Source organism: Sphaerodactylus townsendi, linkage group LG14 (genome assembly GCF_021028975.2).
Source record: "Sphaerodactylus townsendi isolate TG3544 linkage group LG14, MPM_Stown_v2.3, whole genome shotgun sequence".
In the NCBI taxonomy this organism is placed as follows: Eukaryota; Metazoa; Chordata; class Lepidosauria; order Squamata; family Sphaerodactylidae; genus Sphaerodactylus; species Sphaerodactylus townsendi.
The window spans coordinates 29323222-29345251 of record NC_059438.1 but is presented as its reverse complement, the minus strand read 5'-3'; the positions used below and the strand labels follow the sequence as shown (position 1 = coordinate 29345251).

At 43.6% G+C, this 22030-nt stretch overlaps 1 protein-coding gene across 1 annotated transcript in view; it reads left to right on the top strand.

Annotated features, from left to right (window-relative positions):
* Nucleotides 1-22030, top strand: part of ANO2 (anoctamin 2) — a 153495-nt gene that overhangs the window by 115189 nt on the left and 16276 nt on the right. Inside the window, 7 exon segments of the mRNA XM_048515346.1 lie at nucleotides 8751-8791; nucleotides 9548-9550; nucleotides 11677-11902; nucleotides 13010-13124; nucleotides 13360-13372; nucleotides 15747-15898; nucleotides 20551-20699. Coding sequence (XP_048371303.1) covers nucleotides 8751-8791; nucleotides 9548-9550; nucleotides 11677-11902; nucleotides 13010-13124; nucleotides 13360-13372; nucleotides 15747-15898; nucleotides 20551-20699 — 699 coding nt within the window.

Sequence of the window (22030 nt, the reverse complement as noted above, 5' to 3'; positions counted from 1 at the left end):
ACAGTCCTTAGGAGACAGCAGCAGTAGTAGCGTGACTTTCGAACCCTCGGAATTCCTTCCGGTGGTGCACCTGTGGGGGAACAGGATCAATTGCAGGCCCCCTCGGGAAGCTCCAGTTAAGGACTCACTTGGCTAGTCCACATGCGTAAAGTTTTGGTTCTCTTTGAAAGCAGCTCTTGGTGCCATTCTTGGACTGGACTCTTTCTCTAATATTCAGTGAAACAAACAGTCCATGTTCTTCCCAAGCAAACAGGCTCACTTTCGCTAAATTTTCTTCTCATTTGATCAAGCCTCGTCTGTGATGAGCTGCATTTTAAGGGGAATAATGCCCCCAGCCAAATAAAAAAACACATCTTTTTCCCAATAACAATGCACATTCTTTGTTAAAATTGCTTTTAAAAGTTTCCAGATGCCTAATCTGTTGCTAATTTTGTCTCACCCCTCTTACTTCCTTGGACACACGAATACTGAAATTTTTATTAGGTAGTGAAGGAATGGCTCCATTTTGCAGTCAGAGAGCTCGTATGTTTTGGAAGAGGCTGGAAGGTCAATTGCACCTTATCGATGATTAAAAGAATTGCAACATTGCTAAGAGAGCATCCAGTGGGACGCCTTTATCTCTCCTTTGGAGACTCCTCTAACCTGTAAGAGACAAAATACTAAAAATAAATACAGGACTCGAAAAAGAATCAGCCAACAGCCCAATTTCAAACGCCACAGGATTATTAGGGTTGGGTTTGGTGTGTTGCATTGTTGAGAGAAATGCTCTTCATGCTGTTTTCACCCAATTTCTCCCCTGAAACTCCAACAGCCCAAAACTACCTCCACCAAAAGCAGTTGGCACTTTATTCCTTCCTTTTAAAGAACCATTTGACTGATTCCACGATGCTCCCAGGCAATCCCACCTGTCTAGATTCAACAAGATGGCCTGGGAAAGGACAGAGCAGATGAAGTAGTCTTCCATGCAGTCTGTCAACATCCTTGGGATGCAGTAATTGAATATTATGTAAGCATCTGTGAACCTGTTCAATGTGTGTAAATGCTGTCAAGTCACACGCAAGGGGCTTTCAAGGCAAATGAAAAGCAGAGATGGTTTCCCATTGCCTTCCTCTGAAAAGTCATCCTTGGTGGTCTCCCATCCAAAAAATTGACCATGCATGATATGGACCATCCAAGTTGTAAAGAAATGGCTCCCCCTACCACTGGAGGTTTGAAAGGAACATTGAAGCATTTTCTTTTCATCTGAGCAGGAGGCTTCCAGCCTCACCCAGCCACCTTTTTGAAATGCTAATACAAGTAGTGAGAGACAATGGGATGGTTTAAGTACCAAGCAGGTTTCCCAGATTTGGAGGTCTCAAAAGGATAAAAGGGCCTCGGGAAGAGGATACCTGGAGCCATCAGGAAAAGCTTCCTTGAACCAGACTGACCAAGTTAAGGAGGTGGGGACTAAGAATTAATAAAACTCTTGGGAGCAAGGAGGAAACTTTCTTCTGGCTGGGACCATTGAAGGGAACAGAACTTTTGCCTGGAGTCTCCTGTAGGAGGCAGCCATTTTGGACTCATGTGCTCACACAGGGAGCTGAAGGACACCTTTCAGGTATTGGAGAATCTGTAGACAGCTGTAACATCCTATGCTTAAGAGCCTACCCTATTCTAACAACTGATAGGGTATGTGTAGAGGAAGGAACAAAGGAATTGTGTTAATCTCTCATTTCTTTTGGATCCCTTGCTCAATTTGGTGCAAAAGCTAAATGTACCACATAGACCAGGCTGACCAGACATCCCGCTTTTGGCGGGACAGTCCCGCCTTCAAACAATTTGTCCCGCGTCCCGCGGGTTATTGAAATTGTCCCGATTTTTGGGAGGCTACCGCACTGCCTTCTGGGGCGCAAGGCAGTGCAGCAGCCTCCCGCGTGCGCGGCCGCAGGAGCATGGCCTTCTGGGGCTTGCCGTTTCCCACCCTGTCACAGGTTGCCTACCCTCCGTCCCGGTTCAGAAAGGTGACCATCTGGTCACCTTAACATAGACCTCCACTGTCTTGCACATGCTATTTTACAAAGGGGGCACCAGGAGGAGAGAAGGCTGGCAGTGGGCAAGCAGCTATTCCTTCAGGGGTGCATCAGGTTATTAACCACTCCTGTGGTGTCCAGAAGTGGGGAAGTGGGAGACACAGAGGCAAGGCCTCAAAGTTGGAAAGGAAGCTGGGGGGCCATGACCCTCCCCAGTGGGAAGTTTTTACAAAGGTCAGATGGTGGCAGCAGTTACCTGAGAGAGAGAAGCCCATCCAGGATAAGTGGGAGACCCCTGGGAGAGGGCTGGGTGGAATAAGGCCTGCAAGTCAAAGCAGGCCTGTTCCGCCACACAAGTATTGACCATTCTTGAGATCTGAGGTCTAAAGAAATCAAGAATGTATCATGCCACCCTCTGAGAGGAGTCTAAATTGTGGCAAATAGTGCAATTTTACCTTGTAAAAATGTCATAGCAAGCTACTGACTGTTCTGTATTGATCGGGGACAACTCAACCCCCTATATGAGCAAATTTGCAGCTTGGGGGGTACTTGTAGGTTTATGTCTTGAGATGGACACCAGATCTTTTTTATGGAATGGTGGTATGTTTAACAATCTTAAGTTGTATCCCAAATCTACCATTGTTATCCACATGCTGATTCTATTTAGATTACTGTCATACACTTTGCCTGGAGCTGCCTTTGAAGATAGTCCAGAAAAAAGGTTTCAGGTAGTCCAAATAACAGTAATGAGATGGGTGACTGATGTTGATTATTGGAAAGAAATCTTGCCAGTTTTAAGTATTTGCATCGACTGTTTCTTCATTTCCAGGACAGATTTAGTGTGATAGTTACTTAAAAGTTCTGAGTGACTTAGTAATGGCTTATGAAGGGCTGTCTACTCCCAAACAATCCAGTCTATCAGTTGAGTTCTTTATAAATCTTGCTCCATTTATTTCCAGTGAGGTAGAAAGGAACAAGATCCTTCTTCGCTCTAGCATTCTGACTATGGAAGGTTCTCCTCCTATCCATCCATTGGGTACTTTTAGATTTTTCAGGCCTTCTGGAAAATTGTTAGTTTCTGTTGTATGCATGTAAATTTCTACTTGTTTTTACTGTACTTTCAAAAGAAATGTTGAAATGCTGTCCTGTTTGAATTTACTTTTTTGTGGCTATTTAGAAAAGGATTTTAAGTATATTATATGATGGGTGCTGTGTGGTTTCCGGGCTGTATGGCCGTGTTCTAGCCGCATTCTCTCCTGACGTTTCGCCTGCATCTGTGGCTGGCATCTTCAGAGGATCTGATGTGGGAAAGCAAGTGGAGTATATATCTGTTGGAGTGTCCAGGGTGGGTGGGGAAACCTTGTCTGTGAGTAACAAAGGCGGCAACCAGGTCAATAGTTGAGGGCATCTGAATAGAAGTATGAGTAACAATGAAGACTATAGCCTGGGAGTAACCCTGTAGATAGCAAGGTCTACTGGTGGGAGCATCTGAATAGAAGTATCCTGGCCTTTGTTCTTTTTTTTGTCTATGGTCATCCTGTGTTTCAGCGGAGCTGGTTTGAGCTGCGTCTTGACCTCTAGTATTCTTTTTCAACACTGGCAAGTGTTTCTCAAGTTCCCGTTCATTTTCATAGTTTCTTCCTTCCTGTTAAAATCTGTCCATGTGCTTGTATGGATTTCAATCACTTCCTCTGGGTGTAGTCTGGATCGAAAGTGGCTTTCAGAGTGGTCCAGAATTTCCCAGTTTTTCAAATAATATTCTATGTCCAGGTTGGTTTATCAAGTGTTCTGCTATTGCTGATTTTTCTGGCTGAAATAGTCTGCAGTGCCTTTCGTGTTCTTTTGCAGATACGTGTTTGTAGCGCCTATGCGTTTGGTGGTTCCTTTATGTAGACTTGTCCACAGCTGCATGGTATGCTTATAGGACTCCTCGCAGTAGCTATAGAGGATCCCCCCTTTATCCTTTGCTGAACGTAGCATCTGTTGAATTTTCTTAGTGGGTCTGTAGATTGTTTGTAGGTTGTGCTTCTTCATCAGTTTTCCTATGCGATCAGTGGTTCCCTTGATGTATGGTAAGAACACCTTCCCTCTAGATGGCTCTTTATCTTTGTTCATGTGGCTTGTTCTTGGTCTTGCAGCTCTTTCTGATGTCTGTAGTAGAATAACCATTAGCCTGTAGAGCCCTGTTTAGGTGATTCAATTCATCTTGTAGGAGGTGAGGTTCACAGATTCTGTTTGCGCGATGTACCAAAGTTTTTATGGTGCTCCTTTTTTTACGGTGCTCCTTTTTCGACAATATATGATATGATGTAAGTTTTTTAAATTTGATACCCCCCCCTCTCCTTGCCATAGTTGATCTTAGGGGGCTTAGAAGAAGAAGAAGAGTTTGGATTTATATCCCCCCTTTCTCTCCTGCAGGAGACTCAAAGGGGCTGACAATCTTTCCCTTCCCCCCTCACAACAAACACCCTGTGAGGTAGGTGGGGCTGAGAGAGCTCCGAGAAGCTGTGACTAGCCCAAGGTCACCCAGCTGGCATGTGTGGGAGTGCACAGGCTAATCTGAATTCCCCAGATAAGCCTCCACAGCTCAGGGCGGCAGAGCTGGGAATCAAACCCGGTTCCTCCAGATTAGATACACGAGCTCTTAACCTCCCACGCCACTGCTGCTCCAAACATAACGTAAAATACATCAAATTCAAATCAATTTATAATAACAATATTCAAACCATTAAATATACTAGTTTAGCCAAAAAAACTCTTGGCTTTTTTTTAGACAATTCCTGGAACTGAGCCGCCTGGATTTCAGTTCTTTGTTAATATGCAAATAAATATTTTCCTCGCAACAAAACAAAAAACAGAAACATATTTTCTCTTGATCCATACTGCTGCTGAAGAGTTAGGAGTTATAACTTGCGGGTTTGTTTCATTATAAATTTATATTCTATTGTTTTAATCTGTGCATTGGATTTTTGCTTTATTACAAGATCTTCTGGGTAATAAATGCTTAAAATAAACAAATACAAAATCACATGAATGGCTGGCAAAAATTTCCTTGGGCTGAATTCTGGGACCCAATGTATTGTTGCAGGTTGGCGGGGTGTGGGGGTGATTCATATGTTGATGGAAGGTATTGCATATTACATACATACTTTACCTTTATTGGTACATACATTAATCATCAATAACAAAACTACGGTGATTCATTGAGAGATGCCATAGTTTTGTTATTGATTGCCAGGTGGAGTGACAACTGAAGGCTGTGGCAACCTATGGGAGTCAAATCAATTGTTTGCCCATTTCCTCGCCCCCTATCCCTTGTTCTGTGTTAGGTGCCACTCTAACAAACTCTGTGTTTTATAGTGGAGTGTTGATACTGTATGCTGTTGTGATGCCTGGGCTCTGTTGGGTTTTCAGTCTGGTCTGTGGAGAGGTGTATAGGAATGGCACTTTTGATGAGTCCATTTGGACTAAACTATTGATAAGACTCTGAATGGCTGCTGTATCTATCTGTTTTTTATGGACAATTGTTTTATTGTATTTTGGAATGCCAATAAAGGCTTGTCTATGTCTATGTCAAGTTGGCAACATGAAATACAATGAAAACAAAACAACTAATAAACTCTTTTACAATAACGGAATCTATCCTGTGATAGAAATTTTGCAACTGACTCCAGAATAATCCGTGATCTGAATTGTCCAGGAAAAATTTTAGTTTTCAGCCTTCATGTTAGGTAATAATCACGGTTTCCTCCGGATTATGTCTCCATCATCCCCTGCCAGCATGATGCTAGCAGGGGGTGATGGGAACTGTAGTCCATAACATCTGGAGGGCCGTGAGTTTGACACCTGTGCGCTAAGCCATCACATTGCACAAAGAGTTGTGCCCAATGTTTTGCTGTTATATTTTTTGGAGCAGTAGAACAATGTGTGTACTAAGGTTTCTACCTGCCCAGTATTACAACAACAAAATATTTCAGATTTAGGAACTCATTTTGTATCTGCCAGTTAGTAAGGCAGAGGGGACTACATTAAACCTTGCCATGGTAAGGGCGCGCCTCAATCTAGAGACAATCAAATATCAAAGGTATTGAGACATGCATCCTTTACCTCGGACTATAAACTGATTTACTAGACAGCAGGTCTTATTTGCAGCCATTAGAGATTTTTGATAATCCCATTCCAACAGTCTATCTTTTAATAATCTATTGGCCTGATGGAGGGTTGCTAGCCTCCAGGTAGGGCATGAAGTTCTCCCAGAATTTCCACTGATCTTCAGACCACAAAGATCAGTTGCCCTAAAACAGGGGTCTGCAACCTGCAGCTCTCCAGATGCGGGGCTGATGGGATTTCTAGTCCATGAACATCTGGAGAGCCGCAGGTTGCGGCACTTCGCCCTAAAAGAAATTGTAGCTTCAGAGGGTGAACTATATAGCATTATTTCTCTGCTAAACTCCCTCCTCTTCCTAAACACTACTCCCTAATCTCCAGAACTTTCTTAAGTTGGAGCTGGTGAAACCTGAGTTCATTACAGACTTCTGCGCGATTGCGGTGAGCAAGCTCTTCATCTTCTACCCCTGATTCTTGCCTATAGGATTTCATGATGCAGTGCAGAGCATATTCTTGACTGCCAAAAGTCATGCCACAATTCTAGCGCTTAACAGGCCATGCTCTCTTTGTTTTGTTTTTTTTATTATATTAGTTGTTTCTTTGTAGGATAACAGGTAGGCAATTGGTTGCCGCCGCATTTTCTGAAGTCCAAACTGGGAAACAACACAACATACTTTCACATTCACATTCTGCAGATCTCTTTATCAGCTTATGCCCAACCTGATGGAGAACTGATAAGCTTGCACAACATGTTTTGCTGTGCTGTCTTGGTATGTCTTAATAAAGGTGTTACATGCCTTGTATTTATAAATCTGCTCTGTGCTTGTCTTGAATATGGGGTGTGTGTTTGTGAACTGTTCTATGGGCGTTTCCCCACTTACCTTTGCTGCCCTTTGCTGCGCGCTACTCTCAGCGCGCGGCATCTCTGGCGCGCGCCCCGGCGCCCCCACAACCCCGCGCTCTGCGCGAGGTCATCAAAAGGCGCCGTTTTGAGGAGCGCCAGGGATGCCGCGTGCTGAGGGGGCGCGAGAGCGGCAGCGTCGGGGCCTGTAGTGGGGAGTGCCGGGGGACCCCGTGCTACTTGAGGAGAGTAGCACGGGGCTTAAGGTAAGTGGGGAAAGGGCCTATGTTTACATTGCTGGGTATATGCAGTCCTCTCATACATTCATACTGGGTGTTATTAGCAAGGGAAACTCCATACGTTGGTATAGCTTTTGCCATGGGAAGGGAAGGATTCAGTTTGGGTCTTGATACACTGACTCTCTGTTATTGTAGGTTGTCTTTGATTCTTCTGTTTGGCACAAGAGTTTTCTCCTGTGACACTGCTGAGAATCATATCTGTAATCTGTCCCGGCAACAGGGCTGTTAACTGTTGCTAAGAGACTTTGGCATAACATCACAATTTGAGCAGTACAAATTGCAAAGTAAATGGGGTGCTATAACTACGGCCAATTTCCATTAGGCCAAAGTTGCTTATATTAAAGCAAATAATGTTGGTTGAATGGGCGATGTTTGAGATAATTCTGAGATAAAATATTATCTTTTTTTGGAGAGACTTAAAAGCTTGCACAGGTGGAAGCAATTTGGCAGGTTTTCTGATTGCAGTGGGGAAAGCGGCACGCAAGTCAGCCTCTGAGCCCTCGCGATTCTATTTGGTGGTTTATTGAAGAGGAAGTGGGCACAAGCTCAGCAAACGTCAAGCAGTTTATTAACAAGAGTCACTTTAAGAACTGTCAGATTAAAGCAGCGCAATTGATTTGGAATAATTAAAATTAAATTATCTTTTTTTAAAAAAAACCCTCTGTCTCCAGGGCGTCTGTTTATTGTACTGTTTATGGGCCTAGTTAAAATGGTCCTTTTAAATTAAACAGCATATGGAGGGGATGCTTTGCTGCTTTTGTGATTTAGGCACATAAACAGTACAATAACAATTTTTCATTTTTCAAATGATATCCATGTAATTAATTCTACTTTTAAGATTTATCGGTGGGTTTCAGTGAAGAGTTCCCCTACGTCGGTGGTGCGCGAACCTTTGGCGGCTACCAGATGTTATGGACTACAATTCCAAATTGGCCATGCTGGCAGGGGCTGATGGGAATTGTAGTCCATAACATCTGGAGTGCTAAGCTGTCTTACCACGGCTCTACGCGGAAAGACCTCCACTGGGTTGCTTGAGAAAGAGGAGAAAAGAAGAAGAAGAGTTTGGATTTATATCCCCCCTTTCTCTCCTGTAGGAGACTCAAAGGGGCTCACAATCTCCTTGCCCTTCCCCCCTCGCAACAAACACCCTGGTGAGGTAGGCAGGGCTGAGAGAGCTCCGAGTAGCTGTGACTCAGCCCAAGGTCACTCCAGCTGGCATGTGTGGGAGTGTACAGGCTAATCTGAGATCCCCCAGATAAGCCACCTTCCACAGCTCAGGGCCGACAGAGCTGGGAATCAAACCCGCTCCTCCAGATTAGATACACACAAGCTCTTAACCTCCTACTCGCCCACTGCTGCTCCTTCCTCAACTCTGAAAGAAGTGACTTCAGTTCAGACTGTGCCTCCAGGTGTCTCACAACCCCTTTGCTCCAACTTCACTACATAATTATTTTCTATGTTCATTGTTGTTTTCCACAGGGATGGAAAAAAAAGAAGACAAACTGACCTGGCAAGATCACCCCCCTGGCTACCTAGTGAACTTTGCAGCATCAATCTTATTTTATGGTAATTTTGCTGGCATTTTATTGCATACTTTCACGTGGTTCTGCAATGGATTTGCTTCGGCTCGTGTGCTTATTCCAACCTTCAAGTGGTTCTGAAAGGCAATTACATTACTTCTCGCTAAGCTTGTTGTAAGTTCTGTCCACTGAACTCTACCTCTAGAAAATGAATAGGCAATGAGTTCTCAAACAAAAAATGAAGGTTTTGGGGCAAGAGTGCCAGACATGCCAAAGGGCTTTGGCTCTGCTTTGCCTGGCTCATAGGGCTAATACCGGAGTAGAAGAAAACTAGGTTAACAGTGCGCAATCCAGATCGGGGGTCAGGGAGCATTGCCCCATAGCCAAAACAGGGCTTATGCTGCATTTTGTGCAGTGTAGGTTTACAGACAGATTTGGAGGAAGCGGCATTCCAGGCTGGAAAGCTGGTCAAAGCTGACCCAAAAGTCAGCCTCGCCCCAGGAATGCCCTTTCTGCCCCCCAGCACTCCAGCTTCTGCTCCAGTGCCAACATAGCTCCCTGGCTTCACCCACATCTGGGTTCTTGTCCATACGTGAGAGCTGTGGGGCAGCTGGATGCTATCATCATCTTTTGCCCTCTCTCCACCAGTGTGGGTGCCCTCTTATGCACTGGCAGAGAGGGGCAAACGCATCAGCGCATCCCTGTGCCACTTCTAATGCCCATTCCTCCTCACCTGGGAAGTAGGATTGCTCATGGGTCTGAAGTAAACAGACAGTGGCTGCACTTTAAGGTCTTTTATGCATGCCCTACTTACCTTTGCAGTGGTTTGCTTCCATTATGGGTTTTCCCCGCAGTTTCCTCATCCCAGCTGAGACAATTAGCCATTCCCCTCAGTTGCTTCCATGTTTCTGTACACAGGCTGAGAAATTGGAGGGGGGTGGTGACTTCCTGATCTTACTGTCATTCACCAGCCAACTCTGCATTGGAAAAAGAAGAAACCCAGCAATAAGAAGGGAGGCTGAGTGCTGTGAGAGCCCAGAGTGGGGGTAGTCTCCAGGGGCCGATTTAAGGGAGGCCGAGGGCTAAGGTGGCCAAAGAAGTGCCCAGCCCACTCAGCCAGAGGTGACGCGGTCTGGTGAGGGAACTGGCCTTGCTCCATGCCTTGCAGCACGCATGGCTAGCTCCAAGCACACCTCTAGACCAGGAGACAAGATACCCCATCCCTCCCTCTTCAACAAGGAGACAGGCTAAGTATTGATTTGCTAGGGAGCCTGGGGCAGAGATTGAGGGAAAGGTAAGGCAGGGGGGGGTTGGGATAAGGTCTCAGATGGATAGTCGAAGGGAGTCCAATCCCTTGGAGCCCAGGGGACAGGAGTAGGAGTCAGGTTGGGGATGCCAAGGTGGGGTGTGGAGCAACCAAAGAGTGAATGACTGAAGCCGATGAGGAATTTGACTGACAGGTGCTTGATGCTTCCTCTGTATCCTGGCAGCCTGGGAAGGAAAAGCAAGAGTTGGAGAGCTCTTCCCAAGCTTCCCTGTTGAAGCTGGGTCCAGCCTGGAGAATCAGATCCTTGGAGCTGGATCCAGGTGGCAACAAAGGCTTGTAAGCAAGACAGGTGAAGCACTGGAATTATTAAGTAGGGTTGGAAGTGACATCTTGATTGTCATTTTCAAAAGAGTTTCATGTCAGGAAATTAATCATGGAAACACACCATGAAAAACCTTTATTTCTGTGCTCCTTATATTTACTTATACAGAAGTCGATATATAGATCTTACTCAAAAGTAGTGACTTCTATTTACACGCAGTAGCTTTGCAATTCCTGCCATCCAGTGATATGCCCATACAAGCAACAATTAGCGTAGGCTGGAATTATTGTGTGAGAGAAAAATAAGACAAAATTATATCTTTCCCCAGTCCTCATAGAGACATTTCCAAATGAGATTTCATTTTTTTTGCTTTGCTTAAAAAAAAAACCAACTGAAAAAGCTATCCCACCCTGTAGCCTTCTTGCTGTGGGAACCCAGTCTTTGAGTGACATGATTGACGTGGCTGATATCTGTGAGTTAACGTCATATCCTCAGCAGCAATTTAATACTCTGTGACTTGGGGGATAATTCTTCAGAAAGGAGCTCTCTCTGTTCACACTCCGAATGTTCACACATGGCCTGAAACAGCAACAGGGTTTGTTCCCATCGCTTGCAAATAGTTGCAAAGTCTCAAAGATTTTATGTTAGTTAAACTTGACAGCCCTGCAGTATGCAGCCTCCAGGAACAAAATCTGTGGCAAGAATCTGTTGACATCAGTCGTTCTCGCCATACACAAATTTCCCAACCATGCTAACACGTTATGTGAGGAGGGCTTGAGTTTGTTTTTTTTGGTTAAACCCCAAAACAAGAAAGAATGGGGAGGTTACCTGGAAAAGCTCTCATGAGAAATTTTGCTGGCCTTAATACAATTATTTTACCATACTCTGGTTTCTCTTCAGATCGTATAAAATTATTTTACCTTCCCCCCCAAATTCCATATGTATTTTGTTGGAGATGGAATCTCCGAATTTACTTCCAAACGAAATATATTTAATTTCCTTTTTTCTGCCATTATTGTATGGATAATTTTCCTCACAGCGTTTTCTAACACACCACAAAAAAGGAATAATGCTGCTGAGCGTTAATATAGCATATCCGATGTTTCAAAGAGTGTAAAGTACATTTTCTTAGCATTACAGCTTTTAAAAGAGGGTCACATTGTTAGAACAACTGCCAACGAGTTAATAACGCTTAGGACTGTTTAGTTCAGGAAGAAGTCATATAAGGAGAGAGATGATAGAGATCTATAGAATTATGCCATGAGTAGTTAATCTGTGACCAAAAAGTATTTAAGACCAATTGTTTTGAAGAATTTCTGTATGTTTCTTTTCCAGATTTCACTGACATTTTCACTAGTCTTTGGTGTGATTGTGTATCGGATAACCACGGCAGCAGCTCTTTCGATGAGTACCAACGAGTCCACCAAGGCAAACGTCCGTGTCACAGTGACAGCCACTGCAGTCATCATTAATCTTGTTGTAATACTTATCCTAGATGAAATTTATGGAGTGGTTGCCAAGTGGCTGACAGAAATGGGTAATGCTCATGGCATATACCTTTCTTTTAGAAAACTACACTGTTTATGCCTCCCTTCAAATACACGGAGCAGGGACACCATGGGTTTCTCAGAGGCTTAACAAAAACAGGGTTTCTACCTCAGTGAGTAATTCAGTGGTGTTCCCTGGAAACAGAAGTCTTTTCCACACATGCCACTTAACGCCATTTTGAAGACATTTGCAGTAAAGTTTGTCCACACTCCTCTTCTCAAAATGTTGTTTCCTGACTGTCAGTTTTTTCCCCCACACGTATGCTGTAGTGATGCTTCATAGCATCACTAATTTGTTGATCCCCAAAATGGGGCGGGGGGGGGGGGAGGAGAAAATGCCAGAAGTTGTGAGGTGAGGGACCAAAAAAATGGCAGAGGAAGCACAAAAATTGAGGTGTGATGACCAGTCAAGGGCATGGAAAATGGCCCATGGTTTTGGTGGAAAAAATAAAATGTCTCAGTTTGATCATACCATGAGGGGAATTGGCTTGGAAATGTTTCAATGAAAAGAAATGCTGTGAAAGTATTTTCAGATAAAATGGCGGAAACATTTTCAAAACCAAAGGGTGGGGGGAAGCAATGTGGAACTCCGCAAAGGAAACATTATTTATTTATTTATTTATTTATTTTATTATTGCATTTTTATACCGCCCTCCCCCGGAGGGCTCAGGGCGGTGTACAACACTAACAAACAGACAATAAAACAGGATAAAAATAAATTAAGACTTAAAATGCCGCATTCAAATATCAAACCTTATTTAAGTTTAAAAATAGATGTTTAAAAATATATTTCCGGCCTGAAAATGTTGTAAATGGCATATGCGGAAAAGATCATAGTTTGCCTGCAACCGCAATGACTAGTTTCCCTCTGTGTTTGAGAAAAGTAAAATGAACATTTTGCAAAATTAGCACAATCCCCTTTGGATCACAGAATTTGGCTTTCTGAGTTTGGAATTTCTTCTGTGTGCAGAATGGGCTGAGGTTGGTTAACTAGACATCCAGGTTTTTACAGCAGGGGTGAATCTGCTTCTGATTTCAGAGACCTTTATTAGGCATATATAACTGCTTCTGTTTCTGATTTCTTTTTTTGTTCACAGAGATACTCCAAACAGAGAAATCTTTTGAAGAGAGGTTAATTATGAAGGCTTTCCTGTTGAAATTTAGGAACTCCTATGCACCAATTTTTTATGTGGCGCTTTTTTAAGGGAAGGTGTTTCAAATAGGTAAGTTCTTTGGCATGAAGTTAATGACGTTTCTGTGTTGCAAAATGTCTAACGGCAGAGGTGTAGCAGATGTTCCTGCCTGATCTCTCTCTCACTTCCTACCTCCAGGAACTAGGGAGGTTGGAAGCCAGACAGAGAGTCTCTATGTTGCTTGTGGCCGGCTCCAAAGCCCAGCAGGAAGTGAAACAGGAGAACCGCCCCCCCCCCTTCTTGCATGTCTTAAGGATTGGGAGGAGGGTGTTCGTTTTTCATTCTCAGCACAAACTGAGATATCCTTCTTCTTCCTCCTCCTCCTCCTATGTGAAGTGTAGATTCTGTTATTTGGTTCCTGGAGATCAACAACACATAGTTTTCAAGAGCTTCTTACTGAATTCATGTAAGTGCAAACTTCTACAGAAAGAAAAAAAGAAAAAAGTGTTTGCATTTTCCATTTTAGAATTATTTCATGATTTTGTAAATTGAAAAGTTCCTACCTTGGCCTTTTTTATTGACTGAAAGACATTAAGATGGTTAATATAAATCTACTGTAGTCATGAAATACAGCTATTTTCACTTTGCATACGGTTCTCATTTCCAATTTTTTGCTTAACGCAGTGAACATAGATAGCTGAAAATATTAACAGTTCAATGTGAAGAGAACGCTTTTTTTTTAAAAAAAAAAGTAGACTTTCATAATTTTAAATGATTAAAAAATAGAAATTTCAGGTATATTATCTAATGCAGTGCCTTGTTTCTTCCTTTAAATCTGATCCAAAGCATTTCAAAATCACTTTTTAAATTTAATATTTGGACACATAAAATAAGCCATCGTGATCCTTCCTGATATTGGACTTTAACCCTCATAAATGTATGTTGTTCTCAGGTTCATGTTGGTCGCACCTGGCATGCATTCACGTGTTATTATGTCTTTGATGGCGTATCTCGCTTGCATGTGTAAGAGGTAACTTAGCATATTTAAATTCTTGCTCTTGCTGTGTTTTCACTTGCCATTAACCATAATCTTTGAACAATTAGTGTAATTAATACTTTGCTGATCTGTTTTGTCCTCCCAGAAATTTTGTACCATTCAAGATTCTCGTTGTTATTCCAAGCTGGATGTTTCTTAAGTACGACATCTGCACATACGCAAATGGTGAAATCTTGATTGCCAATAGATATACAAAAGCATAATTTGTATTTCCCTGACACTGTCCTACCAAGATTGTTCTTGGCAGCAGTACAAACTGAAGTTTGGCATTTATTCCAGCAAACAAGTTATCGCAGTTAGGATGTTGTTTTTTTTATGGGGCTGCATGGCCATGTTCTGCTAGTATTTTCTCCCTGATAGCTTTTGCCTGCATCTGTGGCTGGCCAGATGCAGGCGTAAACATCAGGAGAAAAATACTACTGGAATGATGTACATGCAGCCCAGAAAAACCACAACATCCTAGTGGATTCTAACCAAGCAAAGCCTTCGACAATATAAAAATGCAGGCCTGTTTTTTTTCTAACTTAAACATTCGCCTGCTAATTCTCCCTCTAACTTTGAGTGGACAAATCCCACTGGACAATAGTTCAGATGTAACTTTCTGCTATCTGCTTGTTTAGAGCCATATGGGAGACTTGGTGGAATCTTGCCACTTTTTCTTTCTTGCCCAATTATTTGACTTCCATAGTCCATATTTTAGGTCCAAGGAGAAAATATAGTGGGCTTTCCTCAGTGGAACTCTTTCCCTGCAGCTGGCAGAACTAACTAGAAATTTCTAACTCCAGCACCATGAAAAAGGTTTAACAGAGCAAAGCCTGGTGTCTTATCTGGAAGAGCTATTGACTAGGTGACCAAAGAGATTTGGGGTCTTCCTTCCTTCTTACTTCTCTTTCGAAACCAGGTACTAATAATAAACAAGCTTACCTTCTTCAGGCCTTATGTCACACACACAAAAAAAACCTGGATGAATTCACAAAATGTACATGGGATGTCCAGTCGGATATATTTAATATTGATTGATAACCCTTCCATGCTTAGAAGGCTGGCAATTCTGTACTGGGGAATTCTTGAAGACTTGGGGGTAGAACCTGGAAAGAGTGGCACATGGGGAGGGGAAGACACTTTTCTGAGATCCTGGGGAAATATCCCAATAAATAAATAGTGCTAATTTGCCCTCCAAAATGTGCAACACCTCCACAGGAGCGGGTGTCACAAGAAACAGACATATAAAAGTAAAAGTAAAAAGAGCCCTTCGGGGATGGGGCGGTCTACAAAGCCAAACAATAAATAAATAAATAAGTAGAGTAGAGTAGAGTAGAGTAGAGTAGAGTAGAGTAGGCCAAGTAAAAGTAGAGTAGGACCAGCCAGTTGAGCAGGTACAGGATGAGGGAGCGAAAATGGGTAATTAGTTAGAAAAAATAGAATTTCTTCTCCTCTCCTCTGTGAGTCCTCCAAAGTCTCATTCTTTTTTTTTAATGACCATTAAGAAACTCTCTCTGATATCCCAAGGGAGCTTGGCATTGTGGGAGTTGTAGTTCCCCTGATGCCCAGCCATCTTGATGCACGTGTGCTGGGGGGCTCTTTGCCATCTACCGGTTGATGTTTCCTCCTGAAGCACTCCAGCCAGGAGCAGCTGGGTGCTAGGGGCTTTGCATTTCCTGGTTCTTTTTTTTTCTCTTCCGTTTGAATTGTGCTCCCGGAGGATGCCTGATGGAACTTTGCATTCAGTTGAGCATCATCATGCTGGGAAACAGCTGATTCAAAACAACATCTTTGGAAATTGGAGGTCCCGTGAAGTATTTCCAACCACAAGTGCTCCTTTTTTCATCAATCTCTGTCCAGAGTCTGCCCCTCCCAACTGTCCTGAGAGTTGCTCTAGAGAAAACTGGAATACTTAGGATTCGCTTCTGTATGAGGGGCCCCCCTCAAGAGAAGGTGTGAACTTGTGGAGATGAACACATAATCGGGTAAAGACACGATTTAGCCCAGCCTTCGTCATTGGAGAACACTTAAGAACTAGCCTGGCCGGATCGAGTGACCAGAGTCCATCTAGTCCAGCTCTTCTACTCGCAGTGGCCCACCAGGTGCCTTTGGGAGCTCACCTGCAGGATGTGAAAGCCATGGCCTTCTGCTGCTGCTGCTCCCGAGCACCTGGTCCTCTAAGGCATTTGCAATCTCAGATCCAGGAGGATCAAGATTGGTAGCCATAGATCGACTTCTCCTCCATAAATCTGTCCAAGCCCTTTTTAAAGCTAAGACCTGAAGATTCTGCTCTTTCCCATGTGCAGCTTTGTGTGGTGAGAGGTAAGAAAATAGGCAGGCATACTTAGGACCTCTTGACAGGAGGCTACTTGGGTCTCACGAACCTGGGAAAGGGAGTACGGGATTTCCCCTCGATTGGAAGGGCAGGGATGTCCCTCCTGGGGAGTTTCCCAGGTGATATCTCCTGCTGTGGTGGGTCATAAAGTTCTTCTTTGGCTGAGACAATCAGCTGAGCTTCCAAGTGTGCACATATCGGTATGCAGCCCTGGCACAATTTCCCCGGGTCTCTGAGTACTCAGGAAGTACATCAGCCAAACTTCCTTGCACCTAAGAAATTGCCATGCCATTGTTCAGTAATGTCCCAGGCCAAAGAAGCCCTGGGACTTGTGGCTTCAGAACATATCTCTCTCTAACGAGGACTCAGGCTCCCTAGAAAATTACATGATCCAGGGTTGCTAGCACCTCGAAAGTTGCTGTTCCGGTGATCCATGAGTCAGCAGATCTTATGGGGATTGTGGTACTGATTGATGGGTGACCCTGTTGTAGGAATGTACAGCTATGATTTGTATAAGCCATCCTTTGAATTATTAAGTGGAGGTTGATCGGAGGGAGGCAGTAACACAACATAAAAGAAAGGAAAGCAGATACAGAGAACTATCCACCTACTGGGATCATCTTTGGAAGCTCTTCTTTTGAGAACAGGTGGCTGGCACCCTGCAACAGAGCAGCCTTCGTGGGTTGGAACTTCATCCCAAGAAATATCTGATTGGCATCTTTTTCTTATGAGTGTCAGGCAAACTCTGTCTACTCTGTCCTGGCTATTGCAGTATACGGTGTTTGTAGGCTGATCCCACCTTCTTTCTTTCCTGTTGCTGCCCACCCCCTCTCCAGGCTGTCTGCCTGTTGTGTGGCCTAATAATTAAGCTTCACTTCAATTGTTGATATTTTAAGTGTGAACTGGCTTTTAATATATTGCTTCATTTTTTTAAATGAAGAGAGCCAGCGTGGTATAGTGGTGAAGAGCAGGTGGATTCTAATCTGGAGTACCGGGTTTGATTCCCCACTCCTCCACCCGAGTGGCAGAGGCTTATCTGGTAAACCAGATATGTTTCCGCACTCCTGAAGTCCTGCCGGGTGACCTTGGGCTAGTCACAGTTCTTCGGAACCCTCTCAGCCTCACCTGCCTCATAAGGTGTCTGTTGAGGGGAGAGGAAGGGAAAGGAGCTTGTAAGCCACCTTGAGTCTCCTTACAGGAGGGAAAGGTGGGTATAAATCCAACCTCCTCCCCCTCCTCCTCCTCCTTGATTCATAAGCCCTCTGGGTTTAGAGTCACCTAGGGAGGCCTGGAGATCTGCTTTCCAGACTACAAAGATCTATTTTCTCCAGGTGGGTGGTGGGTGGACTCTGTGGCATCACATCTTTGTTGAGTTCCCTTCCTTTCCAAAACTCCACCTTCTGCAGGCATTGATCCCAAATCTCCAGGAATTTCCCAAGCCAGACTTGACAGTCATAGTTGGGTTTTGGGCTCATTCCGCACATGCAGAATAATGCACTTTCAAATTGCTTTCAATGCTCTTTGAAGCTGTGCGGAATGGCAAAATCCACTTGCAAACAGTTGTGAAAGTGGTTTGAAAGCGCATTATTTTGCGTGTGCGTAAGGGGCCCTAGTTGGGAGAGAGGCAGTACAGAAATGGTTAGCAAACTAACAAATACTGGCCAAGATAGAGAAAACAGGGAGAGGACCTTCAGACAAATGCTGGATGGCAAAATAATTAGCCTGTGTGAAAATGCTGAGTGTTTTTCTAAATGTATCGCCTTCAGATAGGTCTCAGTTAAACAAGCAATATGTGAGAGGTTTCTTTTGGAAACTAGAATTGAGACAGAGCACTTTATTGAACAGGAGAACCTATAGAGCCATAGACCTTGAAGAAGGCCAATTTTCAAAATGTGTGCGCCATCACTCTTCAATTTAATAATTCTTCTGCATGGCACTGACCTGAAGTTCACCCTTTTTGCTTCCTTTCGTAGCTAAACTAAGAACACAGTTCAAACGGAATTCAGCCTCCCACAACTGAGGAGCAGCCAATCTAGGAGACATTTTCATCACAAATAACTACTACGTCCCTCTTTTGACCTGGTTTTTTTAAAAGAGATGTTTCTTGTTTAAACGAGAACCTAACAGACACATCTGCTAATTTCTGTTTCTGGCATGCATAGTTTCTCGTTATTGGGAGTTATTGCCAGGCTGTGGGGAACGCTGTTTCTTGTAGCTCTGTGGATTAACTTTGCTTTTTGCTCATGAACATACTATTTATAGTATAAAATGGTGTGTGTGTGTGTGTATCTGTATTTGTGCCTGCTTCACAAGGCTACATTAGCCAACATAGATTTATGCTAATTTCTCTAGTATAAGAATTCATGATTGGAGAATTATTTTTTTCCGGCACTCCTTTCTCACTTTATCCCCATTCGTGATTTTAAATTATACATTTTAGCCAGTGGAAACAGACAGTAAAGTCCTACAAATATAGTCAAGTCAATGGTTCGCATTGCCAACCTCCATGCAGGGCCGGGAAGATCTCCCAGAATTAGAATCATAGAGTTGGAAGATCCCACCATGGGATCACACCCAGTAGTTTCTGAAGTTTACTGAAATCATCTTTCTTAAAGTCTAGAATGCATGTCCAACTAGACTTGGCATCCCCTTTCCATTGTATAATGAACTCCAGGAGAACATGGTCACTCCGACCTGACCCTACCATCTCCACCCCATTAATCAGGTTATCATTGTTGGTTAGGAGCAGATCTAAAACAGCTGATCCCCTTGTTGCCTCGATCCCACCTTCAGGACCATGAAACTGCCTTCATAGTTGGGCCTGGTAGTCTTCGTGACTTGTTATTGGACCCTGGTAGTCTTCAGGATAATTGAAATCTCCCAATACTACTTCTTCTCTCTTTTGTGAAAGTTTGGTCATCTGTTTCAGATGGGCGTCATCCAGCTCTTCAGTCTGGTTTGGGGGTCTGCAATAGACCCCCCACAATGATATCACTTTTGTTTTTCTCCCCCTTAATTTTTTACCCAGATGGTCTCAACCTGGTTTCCAGGATTTAAGTCACAGACCTGCTCACAAGTGTAATCATCCCTGACATATAGTGCTACTCCTTTGCCTTTCCTAGTTGATCTATTTCTCTGGAATAGGTTGTACCCCTCAATTATTACATTCCAGTCATGAGATTCATCCCACCAGGTTTCAATGGTGCCTATTATATCATATTTATTATGCCGTTTTTAAGAGTTCCAGTTCATCCTGTTTATTACCCATGCTTTGTGCATTAGTGTAGATACATCTAAGGCTTTGGTTCATGCCCCACGGGTGCTTATTTAAGGTTTAATCCCCCTCACTGCTGGGATTTTGAGCTATTCGCTCAGTTCTATCTATAACCTTTAGCCAGTTCTCTTTAGTACTAGGTGAACTCCTTCCCACTTGAATATTGTCTCCCTCCCCCACTTACTCAGTGTAAAGCCCTCCTGATAAGGTCTGTCAATCTCCTAGCAAAAATGCTCTTCCCTACAGCCGTGAGGTGTAACCCAGCCCTTGCCAGTAGTCCCTCTTTATGAAACCGCAAATTATTCACATCCACTATTCTTCTTTCCCACCTGGGCCCATGTCCTTCAACTGGAAATAGAGTTGAAATGACAACCTGTGCATCCCGTTGTTTCAGCTTCCTTGCAAGAGCCTTAAAATCCTTTCTGATGTTCTCAAAGCTATATCTAGCGGTGCCATCTGTTACGAAGTGGATTAAAAGGAAGGGATAACAGTCAGTGGGCTTGACAAGTCTTCACAGCTTCTCATGGATTTTTGCCCCAAGGAGACAGCACACCTCTCAATACATCCTGCCAGGCCTGCAAATTGCTGCTTCTGTCCCCCTTAGCAGGGAGTCCCCTACCACCACCACCACACATCTCCTTTGGGGTTTTGCAGATGACCATCTCCAGATGACCAAGATCCATTCCCCTGGAGAAAATGGCTGCTTTGGAGGGTGGAGTCTATATGACATCACATATCTCTGAGTCTTTATCCCCATATCTCCAGGAATTTCTTTAGATTTCTATAGCAATAAGAGGAACTTCAAATTAATGTGTGTGTTTTAACCACATTAACTACCCATTCTGTTTGTTCCCCAGAAAATTAAAGAAGCTTTTCCGGAAGCTGAAGGATGAGCGAACCGAGCAGAAGGAAAGTGATTCCAACCCATCCAAACCTCCACAGCAATGGGAGCAGGATTATGTCTTGGAACCTTTCACTGGGCTGACTCCAGAATACATGGAAATGAGTAAGGTCTTTGAACATCACTTGCGATCTGCCTTATCAGTCATATTATCAGTCATATCTGGGAGGTAAAGGTAATCCCCTGTTCTTGGATCCAATGGGAATTTGACTTATCACATCCTTGGATGTTTAGCCAGACCAGGACTGTTATGAGGTGGTTTCCCATTGTTTTCCCCAGCCAGCTACACTCTACCTCCAACGAGCTGGATACTCATTTCACCAACCTTGGAAAGATGAAAGGTGGAGTCCGTGTTGAGTTGGCTACCTGCAACTGTCTTCTGTTGGGATCAAATTGAGGTCATGAACAGAATCTGGACTGCAGTAATGCAGCTTCCCAATTTACACCATGGGAGATCCAGGTTCAAATTCTCACTCTTCTATGGAAGCTTGCTTGATCACCTTGGCCCAGTCATATACTCGCAGCGTAATTTACCTCATGTTTTGAGTATAGGGAGAAGCAGTGGCGTAGGAGGTTAAGAGCTCGTGTATCTAATCTGGAGGAACCGGGTTTGATTCCCAGCTCTGCCACCTGAGCTGCGGAGGCTTATCTGGGGAATTCAGATTAGTCTATGCACTCCCACCTGCACGCCAGCTGGGTGACCTTGGGCTAGTCACAGCTTCTCGGAGCTCTCTCTGTAGCCCCTGCACCTACCCCATTTCACAGGGTGTTTGTTGTGAGGGGGGAAGGGCAAGGAGATTGTCAGCCCCTTTGAGTCTCCTGCAGGAGAGAAAGGGGGGATATAAATCCAAACTACTCCTCCTCCTCCTCCTCCTCCTCCTCCTCCTCCTCCTCCTCCTCCTCCTCCTCCTCCTCTTCTTCTTCTTCTTCTTCTTCTTCTTCTTCTTCTTCTTCTTCTATAAAATGGAGGCGACAATAAGGATGTAAGCTGCACTAGGTTTCCCAGTGGGGAGAAAGGCAAGGTATAAAAGTAAGATAAAAATAAATAAATATTTGTGCCACAAGGCACAATTTGTGCCACAAGGAGAAGTTTTATAAAACATCCTAGCTTACTCTTGTTCTGAGTTATATGAACAAGAATAGTGGATCTCTTGCAGTCATTACTGGTGAACTCATATTCTTGCACTGGTGGGCCAAACCCTGGTTGAATAATATACATATACGTGGCAGTCTTAAAAGTGACTATAGGGAAAATATTGACTATTAGGAATTGAAGACAGAACATAATGGACTAGATTTTAATAGAATGTATTTTTAATGAATGGGCTTGGGAGACGCCTCAAACATACAAATTGCGACGTAAGCCAAACAAATATATTGAGCAACTTTCTCTCAGTAGGCCTGCTAACCTGCATCAGTCGAATTGCCGTTTTCTA